Raw genomic sequence first — 26,802 nt, 5'->3', positions numbered from 1 at the left:
TCGGGTCAAAATATAATGAAATGACGCGGTCTTATGTTCTTCATTGATATATAATACATCATGCCATCTGTAATCACATCCCTCTTTGGGAAAGCTGGAATCTCCATCTCTTCACAGTTCTTTTTCTATTTTTTTTATATCATGATTTTTAATATTACTAGAAGCAAGATACATGTATATAAAATTAATGTTATTTCTGACCCTTCAAATCTGATGAATGCATCAATACAAGACTTCTCGTAGACTACTCTATACAGTTAATGATCTTTTGTAGTTTACATGCACCTGGTACTATTCTGGGTTGTCCAATAAAGATATTAACTTGGCAAATATCATAAAATCTCTACATGTTTGTATGAATGCACTTAGGTTTATCTTTGCCAGCGTATTGCTATATTTAATTTTAACTACTTGCACTTGTTCGATCAATACTCTTTTTTCTTTTTATAGACATGTATATTTCCTGATTCACAGTTTTCTTGACATGCTCTAGCACTCAAGCTTGTAAAGTGACTCATTTACTTGTTATGCAGCATCTCGTCTTTCTACCAACATATTAAATATTTATCTTCTCTGTGGTTTGAACTATGGAAAACCATGGCCTTGATAAATGAAACAAAAAACATCTCCACTTCATCTTTCTACATGTAAATTGTATTCTTTGGAATATGAAGATTTTTTTATTTTCATTCCATCTTTCAAAAAAAAAAAAGACTTATGACTATGAATAGCTTGCTTGGTACAGTAACTGGAGCATAGCAATAAAATGAATCGAAACATATTTCTCAAGAATAGGGGAGAAAGGCAGACGTTGACAGTTTCTATTTATGAAGTCATGCATAAGAGCTTGGCACTATTGTGGTAAACGTTCTATTGTCTTCAAGTCATGTGTCTTCATCGTAGCTACATATAAGAAGTTGTTATTCAATTTTTTGTCATTTTGTCTCAGTTGTCTGCAAAGAGCTCTTTATTTTCACAAAGTCACTCTGGAGAAATTAAGAATAATGGTACCATCAATAATGTATTGCAATCAAATAAATTGACATTTGTTGGGAATATAAATTTTCAATATAAGTTCATTATTCATTCATTTTTTCTCTATTTCATTTCCTTTTACAATCCCTTTGAATTTTCATTTTAATTCATGTGCAAATGTTAACAAGAACTTGCTATATGTAATAATAATAATAGGCATTTATATAGCGCCATCTATCTAGAAATATTCTATTCTGAGGTGCGTCGTTATTATTATTACCCCGGCTTTAGCTTGAGCTGCCTTTCAGCGCTCATGCATTCAAGGATTTAATCCTGCCGGGTACCCATTCACCTCGCCTTGGTCGAGTGCAGCACAATGTGGATAAATTTCTTGCTGAAGGAAATTACGTTATGGCTGGGATTCGAACCCACGATCCTCTATTTCAAAGTCAGGAGACTGGGCTCCAACGCTCCTCTATGTACTGTGCAAATAGATTTGCATGTAAATGTATCAAGATCAAATAAAATTGCCAGTTGGGTAAAAAATACAGGAAAATATATTTTATGATATTGATAAGGGTTGAAATATTGTTATAGAGGTACTGTACTGTAGATTTTGAAAATAGATTGATAGATATGGCCTTCACAAATATCAAGCTTGAATATAGCTTATCTTGTAAATTTGAATCATTTCAAAGCTCTTCCCATTGCATAGTTGAAGGTGGATTGTTTATTTGTAATAAGAACAGGCAATTTGATGAACAAATAAATTGAAATGAGAAAAAACGTGAAAGAAAGAAATTAAGAGAAACCTACTTCATTCTAATGGCCTTGAAGTAATAATGACATTTTCATTTCAATCCTGTCTCGAAAGCCAAAAAAAAAAATAATTGGTATATTGAAGGGAAGCAATTCGTCTGGCAAGCCCAAGCCATGTCCATTTGAAAAGTCTTTCCGACACCTCAATCCAAAGACGAGGCTAATTGAGCTATCCAAAGATGAATGGCAAATTAGATAAAGTGCTCATCTTTCTTGTCTGAAAACTAATCATCTTTTAGCTTGGGTGATGCGATGCGTGGCCGCTTATCGGTTACGGCAAGGCCCCATTACTATCCTCTGGGGTCTCGTCGTATTCTCATTTTCAAATGCTTCATTTATTCTCCTAAATAATTGATGACATCTTGCTTCCTCTACAATCATCTCTCTCTTCAAACTGTTGCTCTTTTTATCATCACTTCAGGGTATGCCAGAAAAATAGGTGTTCTTATTTATGTATTTGTTTTACTCAAGCTGTTCAGAAAAAAAAAATACATATTTTACGTCTGGAAAGTGGAAATATAGTATTATAGTTTTTGGGTGTGTTTTAAAAGGTACATGTAACAGGAGTTATTGGAAATAAAAGCCCTGATGTATAAATTTTTTAATTTATCAATTTTAATTGAATTAGTTTACCAATTTCTATTGAGTTCCTTCTCATTTTCTTGCCGATTTGTTGTTGTTGATTTAATAACGTAAGATTTTTGTATTGTATTGATGTGCATACTTGTACATATCATAATACAATTTCATTTGGAATTTTTAAAAAGAATATTAATTCTTTATGTAATTTAAGCATTGCGTCTGTAATAAAAAAAAAATCAATGGAGAATAGAAAGTGACTTGTGTAAGGCACATGTTTTGATAGATAAGGACATACTCATACATGCAGTGGTGACACAAATGTCTTCAAATGAAAATCATTTTGCTATGCCAGTAGCATACTTGGTCTAACATTGTTACAAAGCTTACATGTACAGTAGTTCTTTCTGAATTCTCTTTATTCTTCAACATATATAATATCTGTACTTTTCTGAACTTACGATAAACTTTTGTTTTGGCTATCAAATGTATTAGCTTTCAAAGCAAAGATAAGGCAGTCCAAGGATGAATTTTCAAGAAGTATCTTATTAACCAGGATACAACTACTTGTATTTCCAAGAAATTATATCTCAGGCTCTCATTTGATAATTATCTACAAAATAGTTGGGTCAATTTACACCTTACATGTAAGTGCTAGAGTTTTATCCTTGAATTCCCGAAACTTGCTCATAAGTCATAAACTTAGCCTGAAATTCAGATTAATTTGGTCAACAACGTAGTTTCCTGAATTGTTTGCACATCATTTTTACTTAGTTATAGTGAGCATTTTTCATGCTCATTCTTCATACAGTGATTCTACTCGGCATGCTGCTGGTACTTGTATATATATGTTTTGTCCTTGACGTTGAAATTCTGCCTTAAATTCTTAATGTAGATGTTCCCAGAAGTCCTTGACTTTCAACCACACAGAATTGCTACCAATCAAATTTGGGGATTTTTTTTTCAATACAGAAAATCAGAAATTTCACGAGATACCTGTTTTTGTGTTTGAGATGGTGGTATGGATTAATTTTCTTCTGTTTTATGATATTTATGAAAAGTGGACTGTTACATGTAGCACTGATATCCATGTGAGATTGTTTTAGATAATCTATTTCATACTTTGAGCATATCATCTGTTTAAAAGTAACTAGTATTAATGAACTTCATATGTTTTGTTTTGTATCCATTCTTTACTATGATTTGCAGGTGTTGGAGACTTTGTAGAGGAAGATGAAGTTATTGGAGAGATCGAAACAGACAAGGTATTGACAATGATATCCAATGGTCCCATTTCAGTTGTGTAACTCTACGTGGGGCCTGTAACACAAAGCTTAGCAATGATCGTAGAGCATTTTTTCTGCGATTGAATCCATTGACGACAATGTACAATCAATCGTGTAAATCAAGCGTACGAGTAATCACTAACCTTTTGTGTAAAGGGATCCTGGAGGGCATGTGTATACTGTGCATGTACTTCACGTTGGGACCACGAGTCACATTATCAAGTGCAGTCATTGTTGGGTCATTTCCTGTAAACCTCACATTCCCTTCCATTCTTTCTCTTTATGAAATCAATTGATAACATTACCAGATGTTTAGTTGGTCCTTAATGTTACAGTATGTATACCCCTCTGATGAGTCTGTTTGTTATTGTTGGTCATGTGCACTTTTTATGCATAGAATCAGGGTACTGGTTTTCTTTTCAATTGTGTTTCCAAAAGAATATTGAATCACCTTATGAGGAGGCTTCCGTTACATTGTTTGTCTACATTAGTGGGTGTTTGTGGTGGTAAAAATAGATGTTAAGGAGTTAAAAATGGGATAAATATAAAGTGTGTATTGTGAGTAAACAAGGGAGGATGTAATAAATTTTACTTTTGATTTCCAATAGAGGCTTGAATGTAGCATGAACAAAGAGTGCTAAAGATATCTGGATGTAGCTCTTCTTGAGCTGTTATTTAAGCTGTCTGGCATGAGTCTACTCTAGGTTAGCTGTATTCAAACAACATGGAGAAGGAGCTCCATGAATGTTATGCTTTTGATACTATTGTGTAAATGGAGTTTCTTTCCATGTTTTTATACAGCTAAAACGGAGAAGGCTGCAAGGCTTGAATAAAAGCTGAAGTACAACTATAGCAAGTTGTCTTAGCTCTATTTTGGCTTCACATGTTCGGTATAGAGAAAGGGATTTGTATTTGAAAGCGGCAACAATGCTGTTTATTGCCATTGCTTTGTATTACTAAGTCGAATTCACTATGCGTAACATGTACGTTCTGGGAATAGATTTACTTTTCAAATTTGCTTAGCATTTTGGTTGTTAAATACATTTAATAGCTTGCAACTATGTTTTGTGCAGTCTCATGTAAGAAAAATGATACACTAACAAGGAAACTTAGTGTAGCAGTCGTACAAAAATGTGGAGCAAATTGCGATGCGATTCCGTGACATTTCACGAGTCCTGTTATTTTGAATTCAATGTACGTTGAAATTGACGTTAAGTATGTAAGGAGGAAATCATTTAGCTCTTTAAAATTTCATCTGTGGTGCTTCATTTCTCTCCTTCATCTTTCCTTCTTTCTCTTTTCTTTCTTTGACTGTCTGTCTGTCATTCTATTTCTCTGAATTAATTATTCTAATAGATTAATGCAATGATTGAGATATTATTTCTTAAAAAGTTATTTTTGTTGTTGAAGCATCTCTATCGGTACTGTTCACCGGTCAAGCTCAATACGCCCATCAATGTGTTGTATGAAGCCTCTTGTACATGATTATCTGCCCCACCGTGCAAACCTTCAAAGATCATCCTATATATATATTGTCTTGACAGACTTCTATCCCAGTACCAGCACCATGCAGTGGGGTCATCCTTGAGTTCTTGACACCAGATGGAGAGAAGGTTGTAGCAGGTCAAGAGCTTCTCAAGATCCAAGTCTCAGGTAAGGTCCCTCCTTCCAGTTTGAACACAAAATAGAATTCAATGATCTCTTGCGCTACATGTACAGTCACACCAAAGGATCTGACTCCAAACCAACAGATTGTATGCAAAGATACTACAAGGGGATGATCGGACACTTCAGCGATTTTTATGAAGCGTTCCCAAATGCACGAAAAATGCTCCTGGGGAAGGACGCCCACTAGCATTGAGTAAGTAAACCATCACACATTGGCACGCAGCTGTGTATAAAACATATGGGGTAAATGAGAAAGGGGACTTTGGAGAGGGCTCAAGGGTGGTCCATGTGAATGATTCCACCTTTTATTGTCCAGAAAACTCTGAATCATATGTTCATCTTTGATATAAACAACAACAAAAAATTTGAATGAAAGAAATTGTATGATGTTAAAAATCGTCTATTCCTTCACCATTTCTCTCATATGTTTTGTACTCAACCAACTTGCAATACACAGAGGTAAAAAAAGGTTGTTAGTTACTCAATGCTCTGGGGCGCTCTTCCCGGGCGTTTCATCACGCGGTCTATGTACTGTCCGAACCTCCCCTTGTAGTGTTTTTGTTGTATGTCATTGAAAACAACTTTACAGATTTGGTTGGTTTGGACTCGGTTTCACCGGTGTGACTGTCACATAAGATGATGAATGTGTGTTTCAGGAAGGTTTTGAAGGATGGTCTTTATCGCAGATTTCATTTTGGATTCCTGGGAGAATGTAGGATCAGTGATAAATGATAGCTGCATAATTGTATTAGTCAATGTGTAATATGTTTTTCCTATTTTATAAGTACAGAAATATTGGTGTGGCCAGACAATTTGTTCAAGAAAATATTTAGATATCCTTCCCCATAGTTTTGTTGCCTTGTGCTAAAATGACAAGAAAACATTGCAGATGACCTGAGTGAAATGCAATTGAAAATTTCGGAGTTGCATTGTTCAATTGAAAATGACTACACACTTTCAGAGACCCTGACATAATACATACTAGATGATATGCTGTTTAATCCCTACATTGTTTGCGCTGCCCTTCATTCTGTTATTGGTATAATCAGGAAATCGCTTGATTTGAATCGAGAATAAATCTGTGTGTATGTCTGCAGGAAATCAAGTTAAATAGGAAATTCATTGATATATGGTCAAAGTAGGTCAACTTCTAAAAAAAAATCTCTCGTACTTACAAATTGACCTGGCATATTAAATGTGATAATATCGAGATCAACAAAGTATTTGTTGATGCAGTGACTATTTGTTTGTGATTATAGATTTATTTCAACTTAAGACTATAGAAATGTACCTATAATAACCCGGCAAGCATTAAGGATAAGGATAATTATTTCTATTGCACACTTTCAGAGTAATCACTGTATAAACTAGAATAAAAGCAAGGAACATAATTATAGTCATTGACATAACACAGACCTGCCAACCAGTACATTTTTGGCGTATTTGGTACGTTTTTGCAACCAAAATACGGCAGTACGTTTTTTCTTTTGAAAAAAATTGTTTTTGTTAAAAAAAATAATATTTTTTAACAAAATTCTAATTTATTGAGAAAAATCATCTCTATATGTCTCTATTTCATAAAACTTACACAAATATGGTTGTTAGGTCAATGTAATTTCAGATAACTTGTTTAAAAAAAAATCATTTTGTTAAAACCAGGGTGAGGTAAACACATTTTTCAATGTTTTTATTTTTCATCTGCAAGAGCAGTGTGCATTTTTTAGGTTGCATTCAGCTTGAGTTCCGCGATGAGCGAGTGTGCCACGTATTTTATTATGAAATACACTTTTTTGGGGAAAATACAGTCGGTTTTTTTATCATAGAATACAGTTTTTCATTCCCAGAGGTTGGCAGATCTGATAACGTAAGGAAAGTGATATTACTTCTCTAATGTTCTATGACAGGAGATGCACCTAAGAAAGCTGCTTCAGAAGCTGCCCCAGAGGCTGCAGCCCCTCCTCCTACCCCTCCACCACCTGCTGCTGCCCCAGCCACGCCCCCTCCAGGAGCATCCGCTGGGCCCATACCATCAACTCCACCACCACCGCCCTCTATACCTACAGCTCCTATCACATCTAAACCAGGTATTGATTTATTTCTAACCCATAATGTAAGGAGTTATCAAAATGATATGATGTTGATGTTTTGAAGTAAGATGGTTGTGAGAATGGCGTAAATGTCTGACTCTCGCCTTGTAATCAGAGGGTTGTGTGTTTGAATCCTTTGGCAAGGTATTGGTCGATGCTTTGTCGCTCTCCACCTTGTGAAAATCAATGCTGTATGCATGGCAGTTGAGTTTGAAAACTCTCTACAATGTTCCCCAGTGAGTGGAGAGAGTGCATCAAGCGTGTGCAGGCAAGTCAATATCCAATGACCGTATCTATAAAGCACTATGAATGCCCTTGTAATATTATCCACAATCAAATAATGGAATATTTATTACAAAAATGGCCAGTAATACCATTGGAAATATGACTACCAATTACAAAACCCACAAAATTTGTAAATATGAAGTTAGAATTTAAAAAAAATAGTGTTTAGTTTTGAACATGAGTTTATATTTTAAAGTAAATTACATAAGTCTTCTTTTGAAAGAAAAGTAAGACCACTCCTTGCTTGTTTCGTTGTAATTCTCAACTATTATATCTAGTATTAAGGGAACTGACCTCTGAGTATTTTGCCTGAGTCTAAATGATCTTTCAATGAACTATGCAATGTATATCAAGTGTCTTGAGGTTCAATCAGATTGCTGTTGAAATCTTGATGTTATTTGATCTATATTCATCTGTGCCTTCATTTGATAAAGAAATACCCTTTACAATTATATTATGTAATAGATAATAGGTATGTTGGTCTTACCATGTGCACCTTCAAGAAGGAAAGTCACATTACTCTAAATGGTTCTTGTAGAAGACAAAGTGTAACTAGTCTGTAACTAGTCAGACCCATTAGGAAAATAGCTTTGAAAGTTTTCTAGGTCTGCTCTATAGAAAAAGAAATATACAATAATAATGGAGAGTGGATGAAAGCATGCTTGCTAAATTGATAGGCTGGTAGAAGCATTAACATTTTATTATATGATCATTCCTGGCAGCCATTTTTTTTCTGTAAAAATACAAATAAACTTATATGATATTATCCAATCCAAAGGTCATTTGATATAGCCCCCTTTCTTTTGGGTGACAAAGCACTGCGCACACACTAAAAGTTATAAGTGATGAGAATAAAAACACTAAAATATTTTTACAATAATAACAATAATATTAGGCATCTAAATACCACCATCATTGTACCATTTTAGTGATTTCAACAAGCATACTGTCTTTTCCTTTGATCCCTCCACCAATTATATTATATATTATATAGTACTATAACAGAGAATAAAAAAAAAATAAAGCAAGGATATTACGAGACAGCCAAAACAAAAATTAGACTTCTCCAATGGTGTTTCTTGCAGTGTCTTAATCGCATGTTATATTCATAGTTTATTACGTTCATATACATTGGCATATGCGTATATCTCAAAACGACTGAAATGGAAGCTAGCTATCTCTATTGCATGCGATTTTCTTTGCGAGACCTGGATGAAGCCAAACAACACTTTGCAGGGACTCCTTGCTCTAACACTTTAAAAGAATGTTATTGAGGATATTTATCTTGTGAGTATACAACTTTTGGGGTTACCGGTAGTTTTGCGCTTTGATCATCTTGCGACCATGCCATGTCAGTGGTGGTGCATGTACTGGGGTCAAGCGAGCCGGCCCCCTCATCGTTGACGGGCATGGCTCGCCAACACCCTCCTGCAGGTGCAGCTGCAGCTGAGCTATAGCACTCGGGCTGCATTTCAACTGGGACAAGCGCATTTTTGATAATGACTTTGACACTACCGATGCAATTTTTCATCTTTATTAATATTACACTACATCACCTAGAAAAATATAGATTTTAAGGTTCACTGGTCGGTGTGAACAATAAATTTGATTGCTTGAATTAGAATCTAAAATGAGTTTATAGATTTTATGAGCCTCGTTCTTATTCATTTTTCACTTTAATACAAAATATATCAGATAGAGATCTGCTCATAATATATTATTAAATTTGAGGAGGAAAGGCCCCTCAGATGTGCTCAGATTGCAAGAAAGCATCTAGACCTTGCACTTTTAAAGGGACCCCAGAAGACTTGAGCTTGCATTTTTGGCTTGTGTTGTGTGCAACACTCACATAATCTTCTAAAATAAAATTCAGGCCCTGGAGCCATATGCCACTGGTACCCTTGCATTTAAGCCCTGAGGTAGGTTTTGTGATCATCGTCAAAGTGGAAATCTTCATTGTAAGGTCTGAAGATCTTTGGACTTACTGTACTATTGTATAACTGTACAAGTGCATCAGGTGATACTCTTATCATTAACATGGGACAGTGCTGTCTTTCGTAATCAAGATCAAAGCATAAATCTTTACTCTTAGTTTTGAAGAACTTTGGATTGACTGTACTCTAGTACAAGTGCATTATGTCATATTAGATATAATGATACTCTTCATATGGAATAATAGAGGACATTATGAAGTAAGTGTAAGACCCCACTGCTTCCTAAAAATGAAAGGGTATTAAAAATGAAAGGGTATTGTCCTGACCAGTCAAGATCATAGTTGGGAGTCTTGATAAGGGCTGAATTCTCTGATTTCACTTTGCCGGCTGCACTATAGTACAAGTAATATTATGTAATACAAGATACAAACCTATCTTAGTGCTGCGGCAAGTCTATGACCTGTGTGCTATAAAGGTGGAGATGAAAGGGTAATATCCTCTGCAATCATGGTAATCAAGATTGTTGTCAAAATGCTGCTCTGGATCTCAGGTTGCTATTATAGCTATTTATCGTTAATGAAAGAAGTACAAACAATGCATTTGGTTAGAGGTCACTGATCTTCTGCAATACATTTTCTGTAACAATCAAATATCGGTGACGTATCATTTGCTCCTGCAACAGTTGCTCCGGGCTTAATTTCGTCTAAGATGTAGGGTTAGGGCCTGGTCACACCGCCCGAGCGTTGTTGGAGCGGTCGTGGAGCGGTAGGGAGGGGGGGTCGAATTTCGCTCACAAAATTGGGGAAAAAGTAAAAAACAAAAATCGAAAACAAAATAAAAACAATCAAAATCGAAAATGGTGAACGGGAGTGAGCGGTGATGATTTTTTTCTCTCTCCGCTCCATGACCGCTCCTACAATGCTCGGGCAGTGTGACCATGCCTTTAGCATTAGGATTCAATATGGTTTTATGTAGCTTTAGGGTAGGATACAGAGTTAAACCCAGGGTTGAAGTTGGTCATTTGATAAGTGTGTGAAATTGACAGCAGAGCAAATGTCATGGAACCCAACTATAAAACTTTTAGTGAGACTCAACACTGAAATGATAATGAACAAATCGAAACATGTAAAATTTCACACAGAAATTCAACTTCATTCATGTAAGTTTTAAAAGCAAGTTGTTGGCAATCCAGAGATCTTCTGCCACTGCTCACATACTTGCTGCTAGAGCCTGGTACAATCTACATGTAGTCATGGTATCTTCGGGAGTCTCACAAGTTACAAGTGGCCTGTAATACATTTAGAGCCATTTTAACATTTTGTCTACTTTGTGCCCACCATTGCACTCTTTATTCTTGCATATGTGTATGCATAATACATAATAGATTGGCCATCTTCAAAAAACAAAAGAAAATATAGGGTGATGTGTGTGTGTATTTGAGTTTTGTCAGACGTGTATCAATCAGATATGATTATCTACATCTGGGACCGACCTTTAACGTCACCATCCGAAAGACGTGACCAGGGATCGAACCTCGAACCTCTGCATCAATTTGTAACTTCCCCACAGCTTGGATTACAGGCGCACGCCACAACGCCCAGTTAATACAGGTCCATCAATAGTCTCCTACCAGGCAATGGCTGATGTTTAAAATTGCCACTGGGTTCCGTAACACAAAGGTTAGCAATTGATCGTACTCTTGATTTTCACGATTGATTGTACATTGTAGTCAATGGAATCAATCATAGAAAAAAATTCTACCATCTTGCTTTCACGATTGATAGTACATTGTAGTCAATGGAATCAACCATAGAAAAAGATTCTGCCATCATTGCTAAGTCTTGTGTTACGGGCCCCCTGGTGTAGAAAAGGCTTTAATTGCAGAGCAATCATTGAACTTGAAGAAAATATTCTGAAATGTTATGCTATGTAAGGCACTACTTAGACAGAGGTTAAATGTCCTCTATGATCAAGGTTTGGGCCACAGTATACAAGAACTTTAATAAAGTGATAAGCTTGAATACAATAAATACACTATTTCCTGAAGGTCTGGAATCCTATTTATCGGATTCTAGTATAGATATAAATGTAGTTCACCAGTGTGGTTCATTGTACTTTAAATCGAATCTCTAGTAATACATCTGGAGATCCATAACTCCTGATATAAGTAGTGCTATTTAAGGAAGTGATACCTTTATTTATGTTAACACCATTAAGCCTGTATACCAGGATAGTAAAGTAATAGTTCACATGATATTATTGCATAATCAGTTTCAAGCTGCAAAATCTATTGTTTCCTGTTCTTAAAATTTTTGAGTGTAATAAATATTTTTTTTTGTTCAAAAGTTATACTTACCGGTATATGAATATGAATTAGGTCACAGATATTTGTAGATTTACAGAAGTGTTAAAGTTATAGACATCTAGCTTGAATTTGAAAAATATAGATGATGAAGAATAAGAATTTAGATTTATCTCAATTCCTTGAACCTTTTGTTGCTGGTAATCATTATAGATTAGGTGAATTATTAATTCCATGGCTTGTTTCCATTTTGAGAATGATTTAGTATATTTCAAGTTGATGAATAATATAGCATTTTTTCAATACAACTACAGCAGTGGTGTATTTTCTTAGTTGATGATTACTATTTAGATTTGATGTATGTGTATTATTACACTGTTCTGTACCTAAAATATGTTTTACAAGGAGTCACTATGCAGTACCGGTATACCAGTTTTAGGCCTATATATTGTATTTCTGATTTCATTAAACCGAGCTGAACACACCAAAATTTTGTGTACAGATAGAAAAATGGAAATAAAAGTCAAACAGCATTCCAGAATTTGTATTATTTGTTTGTGCAATAAAGAGGTATGAAATGTTCATCGTGTAGGCATTATCTGTATTGTTCTTATATGAGGCACCATTCGCACCCCACCCCCTCCAGTGTCAAGAAAATAAATGCCTGTAGGTATAAGATTTTGTTTTAACCATTATCTGTTTACTGCCAACTTGAAAGCTTTTTTTCATGGTATTACGAAGATTAATGCATTTCCTGTGACCCATGGCAAGTCTGAGCCCTTTGATCATCTTGGTGAATGGCTAGAACCTGAGACAAATCTTGGTTTATCTGTGAGTGAGAGTACTTGCACCCCACTCCCTTTTATTTCATTATTTAAAAAAAAAATGTTTGTGGCAAGATGTGTTTAGATTGATGGTAATATTTAAGTCATTGTTTGCCTTAACGAATACCATTGCATGTTGTGTGGTTAAAGCGAGACTGAGCCTGATTTGCTTGTGGATTAGTGGAAAGACCATTGGTTTGAGTAGACGGGACTTAAGGTCCTAGGGACTACGCCTGTGTGCAGGTATTACCGGAGGTCTTACAGTTTGACTTGGCATTGATACCATGATATAAAAGCATGACTCAACCAAGAAAGATTAGGTATAATGGGATAATTTGATAATTAGAGATAATAACCCCAGGTCTCGAGCAATTTCTACAATTGTCAGATGATATCAGAGCTTTTGTTATGTTCAAATCTTGATGATTACTAGTATCCTGTGGGGGATAGCATGTCTCACTGTCTTAGATGTCTGAGGATTGGTTAGCTGCAGACTCGGCAGGCCTGCCCCAGCTCTAATCCACACAATGCAGAGTTTGTTAGATTGGATTGGAGTTAAAGAAAGTACTCGGTTGGGTCAAACAATTGTCATGAGGTGGCAGAAATCACGTAACAGTTGTGAAATTCTTGCACACTTCCCGTATATGTCATCTTACTTTGCCCGCGGAACCCCTCTTTAATCCTCCCGATTGTACTTCTGTCAGTACCAAATCACATTATATCAGACTAAGGAAGTAAAAAATCAACTGTTCAGGGGATCTATGTCACAGAGATTTGCTTAATCTCATTTGCATTTTTTCTGACAGTCACTGCTTGTAAGTGTCAGAAAATCTTTGAAGGTATCAAAATACATCCCTGACTCACACAGCCCCAAAACAATAGTCTTATTGGAAACCGGATATTCCTTGTTTTGCTCCAAAGATTGCATATTCCACAAATGTCACATCCAATTCTCCAAGCGGTTCCGACCATCGTCGGTAATCTTCACTGACAGAAATAACCCCAGTATTTGCAATCCTGCTGCTCTGTAAAATCAACAGTATTGCATGAAACGGGATTATCCGGGTAATTTGAAATTAATTTTGTAGATTAAACCTGTTGCTTGTAATTTGACACCTGATTATTGTGATTTAAATTGTCAAAGGTATGGCTGTAATAGAGAAAAGGAATGATAGGGGTTGGCAAATTTCCTGTTCTAAAACGGACCACACGATGGGCCATGAGATTAATACAAGTGTATTAGATGATTGGAACAGAAAGCCTCTATCTGGTTGTAATCTTATTTCTATTTTGCCATGCTACTTATTTCGGCTTTTTTTGTTGTTGTTCGTTTGTTGAATTCCCTTAGCACAAGAAAATCCAATTATTTTTGTACAGAGTTTTTCATTGTTGTTGAAGTTGATGTTGACCTGTAATGAGTATAAATTTTCTTTATATGAAAGTTAATTTTTGAAAAATTTATCATGGATATAGTGCGACAGATAGGTCAAGTATTATAATCATGTAAAGTAAAAAGTTGAAATTCGATAAAGTATAGATCTTTCAAAAACAATCTCAATCTATTGATTTGATTTTTTTTAATCAATTGTATGATGTACCTTTGAATTGGAAGTTAAGATTCAATATTTGTTTTTAAAACATTTGAAAGATTTTTTTAGTGATTCTGTATTCATTGTTGATATAGTTTAAAATTTCCTTAGTGTATTAAATTCCCTGTAAAATATTTGTAGTTTTATATTATGACTAATTGTCCGTTTCAGAAAGGGTCAGTGTTTGTCTTTTTTTGCTGTTTTATTTTTATTTTTGCTGATGTACATGCATAACATACATGATCTCATTTCAGACTGATTTTCAAATTTTAGTGACAATGCTTTTTTAAGGTCAGTTTCATGTTGATATGGGATTGTGATTTTTACAGTGTATGAATTAATGCTATATTTCATTAATTAATTTCCAAGATTTTCCTTTGCAAAAAGAAAATTGAAAATATCCATCTGTAAACACTCTTTCCTAATCAAACAAATCCACTGCTTTTCTGTTTTTTGTAACAAGTGTCACATATTTTAGGCCTGAAATATTATGTGTTTTTTTTGTTGTCTTTTTTAAAACATTAATAAGAAGCATACTTATCTGTACAAGCAGTTTTGGGAAATAATTCCATATCATACATATTCTTTACCATCTTCTTAAAATTCATGCAAAGAGTCTATTAAACCAAACCCTGTATCCATTTCTGATCTGACATACAACCTTGACATTCTTTTGATCTTATCACTAGCCTATTACTTTAGATACTTCATTTAATAGTATTATCCTAGTTTATCCTTAAATAAGAATAGTGATACCTCACAACCACTTCTCTCTGTTAGAGTCTATTCTTCGAGAGTAAATCAGAGACGTATTCCCTCTATCTTCAATCTCTCGTTAATCACTTAGCCCTCATTATTCTTTCACAAGAGACATGTCTTTGAGGGAGAACCACTGCCTTACAAACGGAATCGTTTGCTTTTAGTCTGAATAAAAGATGAGCACTGCATGATCTAAGAGCATGTATCATCTGCTTCTTGGCTTGGATCTGTGCTTCTTGATTAATCTTTCATGATTTCATACTGCAATCAAGATTTGGAGATTCAAGTGTATTTACTGAAGATTCAACGAAGAGAAATGTTTTGCTTTTAGCCTGAATTAAAGATGAGTGCTGCTAAAACGAAAGTGATTTTTTTGTTTGTTATGTGCTTGTCTTGGATACAAATTGGACAGTGATGGTTACTCTCAGTTGAAAGTTGTTTCAGAATGCTATTTTTTTGTCACTGAAATGATCATATAATACATTTATGAAGCTGCAATATTGGAAATGAAATTGCAAGCTCATGTGCTTTTTTGCTTTATACTTACTTATATTGTGATGAATTCTCTAAATCTTGATTTGGCGCAACTGATATGATTGAAGGCACTTGTGATAATGAGATTTATCACCCAAAAAGTATATTTAATTTATGAACTTGCAGTAGTTTAGATCAAGTTGGGAAGTGTAGATTTGCAAATTCTCTGTAAAGTCTAATGTACATGCTTCAAACTACACTGTATAGCCATTGCCCTTTCATCTGCTGATTCCATAATGTTTTTTTTTTATAATTTACATGTATATGGGTATTCAAGATGTATGCTGATACTATCAATTTTCTCACAACAGGCTAAAATGGGGGGAGGGGGGGGGGCTACTTCTCACAACTTAATGCCTAGATGTGCTACATTGGATATGCTTTAACTACGATGAATGGGGATTTTTGAGGCTCTTTTTTTTTATACCAGGTACATACAACTGTATGTGCTATTTAATCATTCATTATACTGTATGCTGATTCTTGTCATGACTATTTGAGCAGGTATTTTCAAGAATTTCACTATTTAAGAGCAGTGAGAATGTTTAATTTGTGACAAGCATACGTAATGTAAACATATTGTAAAACGGTGTGCTGGCTCACGTGGAGCGTCCATTTCACAACCGGGAGGTTGTTCAAACCCCGGCCACGTCAGACCAAAAGACGTTAAAAGATGGGAGTTGCTGCTATCCTGTTTGGTGTTTAAAGATTAAAGAGATAGAGCCTCATCAATCTGGCACTGCACAGCGGCTGCTGGGCCCACATATTTTATTTCATGTCTATTTCAAAAAATAAATTATGGATTTTCACCATCATTTTTTTCTCATCAAGAACTTTTGTGATTTATGTAGCGCCATCTAGAAATAATCTTGAGGTGCGCTGTTATTATTACCCCAGCTCTGTCTTGAGCTGCCATTTCCCAAGGCTGAGTGCATTTCAAGGAAATAATTCTGCCATGTACCCATTCCCCTCACCTAGGTTTAGTGCAGCACAATGTGGGTAAAATTCTCGCTGATGGGAAGCATGCCATGTTAGGGAATTGAACCCACAACCCTCTGTTTCAAGGGCGAGAGTCAAAACCTCTAGACCTCAACATCCCTGTATACTTTATGCAGGCAATGTATTTTCTATGCACATAGAGATGCCATTTCAATGTGGTATTAAGGCAGAATATTGCGATTTATCATAGTGATATAAATCCTCGCCACTGACATCTGTCTTTATTTTTCCTAATTTGTCTATTTTTTTTCTACAGCATCATCAGTCCCTATCCAGCCTGCTACAGTATCCCAGTCAGAACCTACTGGCTTTGGAACAAGATCGGAACAAAGGGTAAGATCACTCGATGATGGAACTCTATTGTTATTTATCATTCAGTACTGGCATGTTACTGAAAATGACTGCAAAATCTGTAGTTTGGTTCCAATGCTAAACTCAAGAAAATAGATTCCTGAATGTAATGACTATGTAAAGAAGATGAGAAAGGCAGTATTTATGAGCAGTGTTCTACCTAGGTCTATTTTAGTAGTGGCCGCTTTTTCACAGCATTACAGGGTTTTTTCAGGCCGAGTTAGTGGTCTTAAAGCCAAAATTAGGGATATCAATGTAATAACATTCTGACATCAAGATTTTGAAAATAGAATAATATTTATCAAATTTAAGAATGTTTATTGTAATTTACGCAAATAAAAGATTAAAGATGGAAATGAATGCAAGTGCAATTCCTCTTTGCAAGGAGTTAGTTTTGAAACACATCATTTGAAATTACCGAAGGATGGAACCAGTGTTTTTAATGATGAGTGGTGGTCAGAAATCATCTGTGCTGGTTGGCCCAACCACTGCTGTCCACTGTAGCTAAAACACTGTTTATGAACAGGTGGTCTTTATAGAGAGGTTCCTTGAATATGTGTTTCAATGGAGGAGGGGGGATGTTCCAAGGAAACCGAACTTGTGGTCTTTTTAGGCTGGTGGTCCTTTTCTATACAGATTGTTTAAGAAAGGGAAAGTTTCACTCAAGAGTTAAAGGGTTCTTCAAGCTGGAAATAATATGGTTCAAACAGATAAAAAGAAAATAAGGCGAACAAAAAACTGAAAATTTGATCAAATTCAGACAAGGAATAACAAAGTTATGTCATTTTGAAGATGTATCATTTCAGTGAAGCAGTTTTATGTATGTCTTCATGAATATTCAGTGAGCAAATTTATTATGTCATATCCCCACTTGTTTTTTTTATGTATTGCATATTATAGAATTATGTTTATTCCAATTTTGTCCAAGAATTAAAAAGATTGGATTGACAACTGATTTAATGCTTTGGATATTCATTGCCGCAAATTTTTTTATTAGAAGGGAGCCATATCATGCAGACATGTATGAAAATATGAAATAATTATGATTTCATGTAATAACATAAGAAAAAGGAAAGTCGGGACAGCACATCACCAGCCCACCTAATGAATATTCACGATGATGTGCATATAACTGTTTTCACGTAATACTGCTAAACTTTTGAATTCAATAAATTTTTTATTAAATTTTGAAGAAATTTTCAGCAGTTTGCTTGGTAAATTTTATAGATATAATTATTTTCAGCCCAGAATACCCCTTCAAATGTAATTTAGAGTCATGCTTAAATGCGAACGCAATCATGTTATTCAGTGCCTAATCTTGATTGATGGGTATGTTATATCATGGAGTATGGTTATATGGTGTTGCACATCCCATGCACATGATTTGACCAATGGGATGATGCATTGCATAATTGACGTAATTACCTTCAGTAAGGAATTGATCCACAATGTGTTGCACTCGACCCAGGTGAGGTTAATGGGTACCAGCAGGAAGTAATCCCTCAAGAAGCTGCGAGCACCAGAATCGGTAGCCGAGCTTAGCTGGGGTAGTATAGGAGTGCCTTAAGCACCTAAAAAGGTGGGTATATGTACTATACTATTGTGGAGCGTTGTGGCCCAGTGGATTGACTTTGAAACAGAGGGTCTTGGGTTTAAATTCCAGCCATGGCGTAAAATCCTTCAGCAAGAAATTTATCCACATTGTGCTGCACTCAACCCAGGTGAGGTGAATGGGTAACTGGCAGGATTAATTCCTTGAATGCATGAGCGCTGAAAGGCAGCTAGAGCTAAAGCCGGGGTAATAATAATAATAATAACAACAGGCCTCGGAATAAAATATTTCTAGATAGATGGCGCTATATAAATGCCTATTATTATTATACAAATACCTTAACTATATTATTGTTTTCCTTTTTACGACAAACTTATTTATCACAGGTCAAGATGTCCAGGATGAGACAGAGGATAGCACAAAGACTCAAGGATGCCCAGAATACTGCTGCAATGCTTACTACATTCAATGAAATAGATATGAGGTGAGCACCATTCCAGGGGGCACCTTGGTTCGGTTTCATAAAAACTTGTCATAATAACAAGTGCACAACTTCAATGATAAATTTGCAATCAGCCAGTCTGAACGAAGGATTTCCATAGCTCTTCATTGCTATAGTAAACTTGTTTCTATATTTATAACGAGTTTTAGGAAACAGGCATTTTGGGAGTGTTTCATCAACATTTTTCTCCAACAAGTTGTCAGACCTGACATCTTTCCTTGATTTTGATTGGCTGAGAAGCACCATTCCTATGGTAATTGTCAGATAAGACGTGACTTGTCTTATAAAATCGTCTGACAAGTTCTTTCTTGAAAAACTCCCCTGATCTCTGTCTCTCAATCTGTCCATCCTGTTTCCATTCTTGCAATGTCTTAAGAACCATTTGATAACTGGGTGCTGATTGCCCACCAGAGGGCTCACTGTAATATACTGTCTTGATGCTTGGGAGTGATAGATAGAGATTTGTATAACATTACATGCACATTAACTGAAAGATCATATTCATTAATGAATCCAATATGAAAGTACATTGATTGCTCTTCAATCATTTTCATGTAGTCAGATTATTTAATTGAATTTTCATGTGAAAACTACTAGTTTTCGGTGTGCAACCACTATCTTTGAGGCACTGGTGTTAAAGGGGAAGTTCACCCTGAAGAAAACTTTGTTGCAAAAATAGCAGAAAAAATAGTAAAATATATTGGTGAAGGTTTGAGGAAAATCCGTTAAAGAGTAAGAAAGTTATTAGAGTTCAAAATTTTGGATTTGTGACGTCATAAACGAGCAGCTGCCCCATGTGTTATCAATATAAAATGTATGAATTTCAAATTTTGTATGGTTCCTGATGACTTAATTTTGTTTTCTTTTCATGATCGGGTGTGAAATGATTTGTCTATTGATATACAAAAGTTACAGTGGAAACCATTTTCAATTTTCTGAGAAAATGACATTTCATTGATTTTTACCATTCGCTATGTAGGAATGCTGCTCGCATATGACGTCACAAATCAAATAATTGAAATTCTAATAACTTTTTAATTATTTGATGAATTTTTCTCAAACCTTCGGCAATATTTTTTATTATTTTTTCTGCTATTTTTACAATAAACTTTCTGTCAGGGTGAACTTCCCCTTTAAGTTTGTTTTAAGTGCACCCTTAAAGTATTCAACAAGGTTTGGATAATGAATTTAAAGAAGAGTCACTATTCCAGTCCTTCACTTTTATTAGAAAAAGTGAAAGTGCATATTTATCTGTCCTATCTGTGTCGTTATTGATTGTTGGTCATGGCCCATCAGCTCTATCCACTATGTATTTATCTTTTTCTTGTCTATAGCAATATAATAGCAATGAGGAATAAACACAAAGATGCTTTCATTAAGAAGCATGGAGTCAAGTTGGGCTTTATGTCAGCTTTCGTCAAAGCATCATCTTACGCTCTCAAGGAAATGCCCGTTGTTAATGCAGGTATGTAGTTGGTACCCAACATAGCAGTTGTAATAGAAACAAACTCAATTGGGGGTGTTGCAAGAAAATATTTGCGATCATTTGCAAATATTCTGTTGCAATTTTACAACTGATAGATCAATGTTAACTGCAGCAAATTAGATTAAACTTCTTGTTTTAAGGAGCAGATTAGCAATCAATCACTAATTTGCAATTAACTACAGAACATATGATTGATTTAGGGACCAAAAATAGACTTGCAATTGATAGCAAGTTTCTTGCAACACCCCATTTTAGGGTTGCACTGCCAATCATCCTTTTGATGCAGCCTCATGTCGAGTCTCTTTTGATAACCAAAATGTATATTTACTTACACGGTGCATTCTTACTTTTACTGTATAAACCTGAAACTTTAATATACAGATATAAACAGTGTATCTTCATCTTGTTCACAAATCAGTATTCTGAGAACTGGCTGACAACTTTTTATGCCATCAGTAACATCAATAAAATAGATTGAATATCAATAATATAGATTGAAGAGCGTCTAGATTGAAGAGCGCCAACTTAACTTCAACACCAACCAACCAATAACATAATCCAATCATTTTACATGTCCAGTGCATATAAGTCGTTTCAAGGGACGACTTTCTTTGTCTATCCCTGTGGCTCGGTGTTATACAAGAATTGGAAGTCATTGCGTGGTTTCATCCCCGTACTTGATACTTTTGTGCACAGAAGCCACTTGAAAGATCCAGTATTGTATTATTCTTAAATGCATGAATATGCATTGTGTGAATGCTTATTCATGCTTATTTTAGCTGCTTTAATGTGGGAAATTAAACTCCTGATTCAAATCCCTGTATTGAATTACTATCATATTTTTCTGTCAAAAACTCAAAATCTTACATTACACATACCTAGCAGCATTTAATTATAAATTCTCTCCCGCTTGTTACGCAGGGATTTGAAATGGAGTTCTATTTGTATTTGTATGATAGCAATTTTTTTTTCAAGGTCAAAATAACCAAAAGCACAGCTAGCTTTATACAGTCATTTGAAATCATCTCCAATATTTGTCACCATATGGTGCCAGCAGTGATGCACATCCATGTGATGCTTGCATTCAAACATTTTCACCTTTCACTGGAAATTGGGACAATTTTTCTTTTTCAAAAGAATAATACAAAGTCAATTTCTATGATAATATTCTATACAGAGTCAAAAGAGTATGTTCAAACCATTGTCAGCAGAGGGATGTTTCCAACTATTTGCAAATTTTTTTTAGACATATTTCCCTCTAAACCTTATCAATTCATTCTTGCTGTCTCCAGTTTACCTTAATTTTCTACTTTGTTCGTCACTTCTTTGTTATCACAGTTATCGATGAAAATGAAATAGTGTATCGTGACTATGTTGACATCAGCGTGGCTGTGGCTACTCCTAAGGTATGTTTGAAATGATTATCCCCTTTATTCTATGAATTATGAGTTCTCTGGCTCTGAAATTCGAAATTCAGCGAGATAATATAGAATTTAAATGCTCTTTTCCAGTTGAATATTATATAATGAATCTGTAATTCTTTTCAAATATAGTTTGTTTTATTTGCATTTCTCCATTTACATACAATGTGCATATCATCAAAACTGACATTAATTTGCAGACTGAGACTTTTTATCAAGTACATTACAGCAGAATGAGTCTAGATTGTTGCACTATGCTTTTTTATTCTCTCCCCCCCCCCCCATTTCCTTTCAATGCCTCCATCAATTTCAAGCTCCAATCTTAACATGGCAGTCATCCCCATTTCATTTGTTGGTGTTTATACATTGCCCTTTTTTAAATAATTAAAAACAGATAAAAATTTCCAATTATTCATTAATTAGAATAATATGTATGTTAATCATTATGTTTGAAAACATGTTTGTTTTTATGTAATGTAGTGTAATGTTGAAAAATGATTATACTCGCATATGCTTTTGTTGTTGAGACGTGGAAATGAAATGCAGTCAAATCAAAACCATATTGTTTGATCTTTTCTCTTCCTTTAGGGTCTAGTAGTTCCTGTTCTGCGGAATGCTGATGGTATGAGCTTTGCGGACGTTGAGAAGGGGCTCAATGAGCTTGGTGAAAAGGTATTTTCGCTTCTTCCAACCCCCCCTCCCCCCACATTCTGCCAAGCATCCAGAGAAAAGGATGCAACAGACGGCAAAAGATAGTCAATATATTTTTTTGGGGAGCGGGTGCATTTAAGAATGTTGCCATCTTACCATTACTAATAGCAGATATATTTATGCTGGCCTACATTTTCTGAATAAAAGAAAGTGTCAACAATTTCAGATGTACTTATTCACAACAAAAAATCAAATCTGCAAATACTTTACAAAAAGGGTTTTTATAAATTTTGTATAGAAGGTAAAGAATGATAGTGGATTGATTATGTTTGGAATGTATTGATCACAGAGAAAAAGTGATACAGCATGAAGTGGGAACCAGAATGTTCAGAATTTCTTTTTTTTTTATAAAAATGAAAAATCAAAGTGTCAACTATTTTGGCTGTACTTTTTCAAAGTAAAAGATTCAAAGATTTAAAAAGATTAAAATTTTCAAAGTTTCAAGTTCAGAAGGTAAAGTTTGATATTGAATTGAGTATTGTTAGAATGTATTTATTACAGAGAAAAGGTAATGTGGCTTGAAGTGGGAACCAGTATGTTCCCAATTTAGCATAATTTACGATCAAAGTTCATTTCAAGTCAACTAAATTCGATAAATCCTATTACATGCTTAGATATTAAAGAGAAATACCAGTAGTTGCAGAAAACACTGATTTCATAAGAAAGTCTGTAAAACCAGGCTTAACTGTCAGTATATCATCGAGGATCTAGATCTGGTACAGTTACATAAACTGAACTTTGTGAAATCTTGAAATCTACGCTGAAAAATGTTCACACTGAAGATCACCAACACAGATAAGCGCACATGGGACAGTGTATTATTATTGCTCTGAATGGTGGCCTGACGCTTGACACGAATCCTGTGCTTATTTGCTAATTTCTCAGCAATTACACAATTTTTTCCAATATCCTTTGGCACATATTTTTTATTAATACAAACAGACACTTTGGTGGTCATCACATTGGGTTCTGTACGAACTCATTTTGATATCGTTATCATAACTGGCATTTACCTTTAAAATCTTCAGATTTCATTTGTGTGCAAACTTGATTCAACTTCAATAGTTTTTATTGAAAAAGAAGAAGTGATATTTTCTTGTTACAAGGCATGTAAGTAATGTTCTATAATTTTGATGTAAATAAGCTTTATCCATCGTTTTTCGTAGCTAAGAGGTTTGCTTTCTCTTCTTTCACATCTTCTTTGTCTATCCAGGCCAGATCAGGAACACTAGCAGTTGAAGACATGGATGGAGGCACCTTTACCATTAGTAATGGAGGTGTATTTGGTTCTATGTTTGGTACCCCGATCATCAACCCACCTCAGTCAGCAATCCTTGGAATGCACGCCTCGTTTGATAGACCTGTTGCTATAAATGGAAAGGTGAGCTCCTCAAATATCATCCTCATTGCTGCTACCACTACTGTAATCATTATTACCATCATAATCACCATCATCATCACCATCACCATCATTATCATCATCATTATCATCATCATCAGCACCATCATCATCACCATCATCATGATTATCATCATCATTATCATCATCATCATCATCATTATTATTATCATCATCATCATCATTATCATCATCATTATCATCCATCATCACCATATCATCATTATCATCATCATGGTCACTGTCAGTGTTTGTCGTTGATGTCATCATCCTCGTCATTAATATCACCACTACCACCATCATCATCATTATCATCATCATTATCATCACCACTACTACTACTGTCATCACCATCACAATCATTATCATCCATCATCCCCATATCATCATCATTATCATCATGGTCACTCTCTGTTTGTTGTTGATGTCATCATCCTCGTCATTATTATCATCCATCACCACCATCATCATCATCCTTTGCCTCCGTAATCAAAATCAGAATCATCATTAACATCACTAGCATCATTTATTTCAGTTCTCCTTTTTTTGTCTTGCTTGAACAAAGTTCAGCAGAGACCTAGTAATCATTTTTCTTGTTAGTCCGTTGGTCTGTCTAAAAAATTGTTAATTTTTGTTTAACTTTTCTAAGCGTTTCTTTTTTTCTGCATCAATTGTGCTCACACTTGGTACAAACTATCATTGGGTAATACCACATGTGATCCCACGAGAATGATGGGGTCAAAGGTCATTTAGGAGTGAAAAGATCATGTTGCCTGTTTTAATGATTTCAAAATCAGGTAAGACTCTTGGTTCGCAAACCACCTTGTTTCCAAATGTAGGCCAGTTGAAAGATCTTTTTTTTTCTGTTAGTTGAATATATATCGATGCAATGATAGGGACCCATGATTAATTTTTTTTTTTGGTATATATGTTTCTTACAGGTTGAGATACGGCCTATGATGTACATTGCCTTGACATACGACCACAGACTGATCGATGGTAGGGAAGCCGTTACCTTCCTTCGTAAAATCAAAGCCGGTGTCGAAGACCCCAGCATCTACTTACTAGAAATGTGATTTACTCAGAGTTATAGATCTAGATATATTTAAGAAGATCCGTTGAAGAAGTAGCAGTGAAGCTGGACTTGTGATTGTAATATTCTGCAATGAGGAAATTGAAGTGGAAGCTAGGTGAAAGTGAGATCAGTTGAACTTGACTGACAGCTATTCGTTGTTGAAATAGTTTTTGTTGATGGGTATGTTTGGTCTGTACCATTCACCAACCGTATCCCCTACACTTTTGATGAATATTATTTATTTTGATTTCTGTAATATCCAATGGAATTTTGATGAAAATTACATTTACAGAATTGTGGTATTCATACAGTACATACTCGTTATGATTGATAAGCATTTTGTTCTTTATTTGTTGAATTTTATAATTCATTGCCGAGTTACAGTTTTTGATAGGTCATCCAGAAATGCTTCTTTTGAAAATTGTACAATGTTTTAGATAAAATGTACATATTATATAACATTAACAAAAATATGTGAATCAGATATTGTCTTGGGGTCTAAGAGTGAAATGTTAGACATGTTTTTGCCCACGGTGAAAGTATATAACTTGATGCAAATGACTTCAAATATGATATACATTTGAATATTCAGTCAGTGGCTAAACAGAGTCAATTTTGAATACTGTGGCATGTCTCATTGATATTTATTAAAAACATGAGTAATAATCAATGAGTTTTCTCCTTTGTCACTGCATTAATACATACTATCTTCAAATGTGTCACACTACTGGTAATCATCTAAAATTGAGGTGGTATGCTCTAACTACGATTGTACTTCACATTCTTGAAAAAATGCCTTTCTGAAGCTTCTAACAGAGTCTCAGTAGTTTGTTGACCTGTCAATTGATAGTGAAAAACTTATGTATATGAACAAAAAGACAAAAGGCCATTTTGTTATAAATCATATGGGATATATGCATCATTTGTGAAGTACCTCAATATAAATAATTCCAGAGTCACTTGGTAAGAACAATTGTTATAAAGTATTCTGAAGGATGTTTGCAGTCTGACTTTGTATTTGAAATAAGTGACAGATAAGTAGCTGATACTTTGCATTACAGCTCAGAAAGCATGGATGCTTTGTCATTGAGCAACCTGAACACTGAAGGTCCTCTTTGATAGACCTGTGTCCCCTAACACAAAGGTTAGCGATTGATCGTACACTGGATTGTACATTGTAGTCAATGGAATCAATCTTAGAAAAATGTTCTATGATCATTGCTAAGTTTTGTGTAATGGGCCCCAGGGGGTGTTTCATAAAGATTTAAGTGTGGCTTAGAGTCGCATTTTAAGTCCCAGTTGCTTCAGGAATTGAAGGCATCACCGCATCCGTCAAATTGTGCTGAAAGGATGCGCACTACTGCTTTATTAATCAATAAGATTGCACATTACACCAAACACCCTGGTTATGAAGATGAATGCCTTTCCGTAGTCCACTAGGCACCGACCTGGTTTTGAAACCAGGGGCCCGTAACACAAAACCCAGCAATGAACGTAGAACATTTTTCTATAATGGATTTCACTGACTGCAATGCACATTCAATCGTGAAAATCAGGCATACAATTAATCGCTAACCTTTGTGTTAGGGGACCCAGGACCCTGTATTACGAAGAGTTACAATTGATCCAATCAACCACAAAAATGGAAGACCACCAACGTCAACG

The 26,802-nt window shown here is 35.1% G+C and overlaps 1 protein-coding gene across 1 annotated transcript in view; it reads left to right on the top strand.

Moving 5' to 3' along the window:
- Window positions 1-26,038, top strand: part of LOC121418268 (dihydrolipoyllysine-residue succinyltransferase component of 2-oxoglutarate dehydrogenase complex, mitochondrial-like) — a 46,939-nt gene extending 20,901 nt beyond the window's left edge. The window contains exons 6-15 of the mRNA XM_041612044.1: window positions 3,583-3,638; window positions 5,204-5,312; window positions 7,232-7,411; window positions 16,897-16,973; window positions 18,930-19,027; window positions 20,380-20,510; window positions 21,870-21,937; window positions 22,541-22,624; window positions 23,877-24,044; window positions 25,004-26,038. Of these exons, the coding sequence (XP_041467978.1) occupies window positions 3,583-3,638; window positions 5,204-5,312; window positions 7,232-7,411; window positions 16,897-16,973; window positions 18,930-19,027; window positions 20,380-20,510; window positions 21,870-21,937; window positions 22,541-22,624; window positions 23,877-24,044; window positions 25,004-25,138 (1,106 nt within the window). The 3' untranslated portion in view covers window positions 25,139-26,038. The remainder of the gene's footprint in view (window positions 1-3,582; window positions 3,639-5,203; window positions 5,313-7,231; window positions 7,412-16,896; window positions 16,974-18,929; window positions 19,028-20,379; window positions 20,511-21,869; window positions 21,938-22,540; window positions 22,625-23,876; window positions 24,045-25,003) is intronic.
- Window positions 26,039-26,802: the final 764 nt, after the last annotated feature.

Source organism: Lytechinus variegatus, chromosome 7 (assembly GCF_018143015.1).
Source record: "Lytechinus variegatus isolate NC3 chromosome 7, Lvar_3.0, whole genome shotgun sequence".
NCBI classification, from domain to species: domain Eukaryota; kingdom Metazoa; phylum Echinodermata; class Echinoidea; order Temnopleuroida; family Toxopneustidae; genus Lytechinus; species Lytechinus variegatus.
This window is presented reverse-complemented; position numbering and strand designations above follow the sequence as displayed.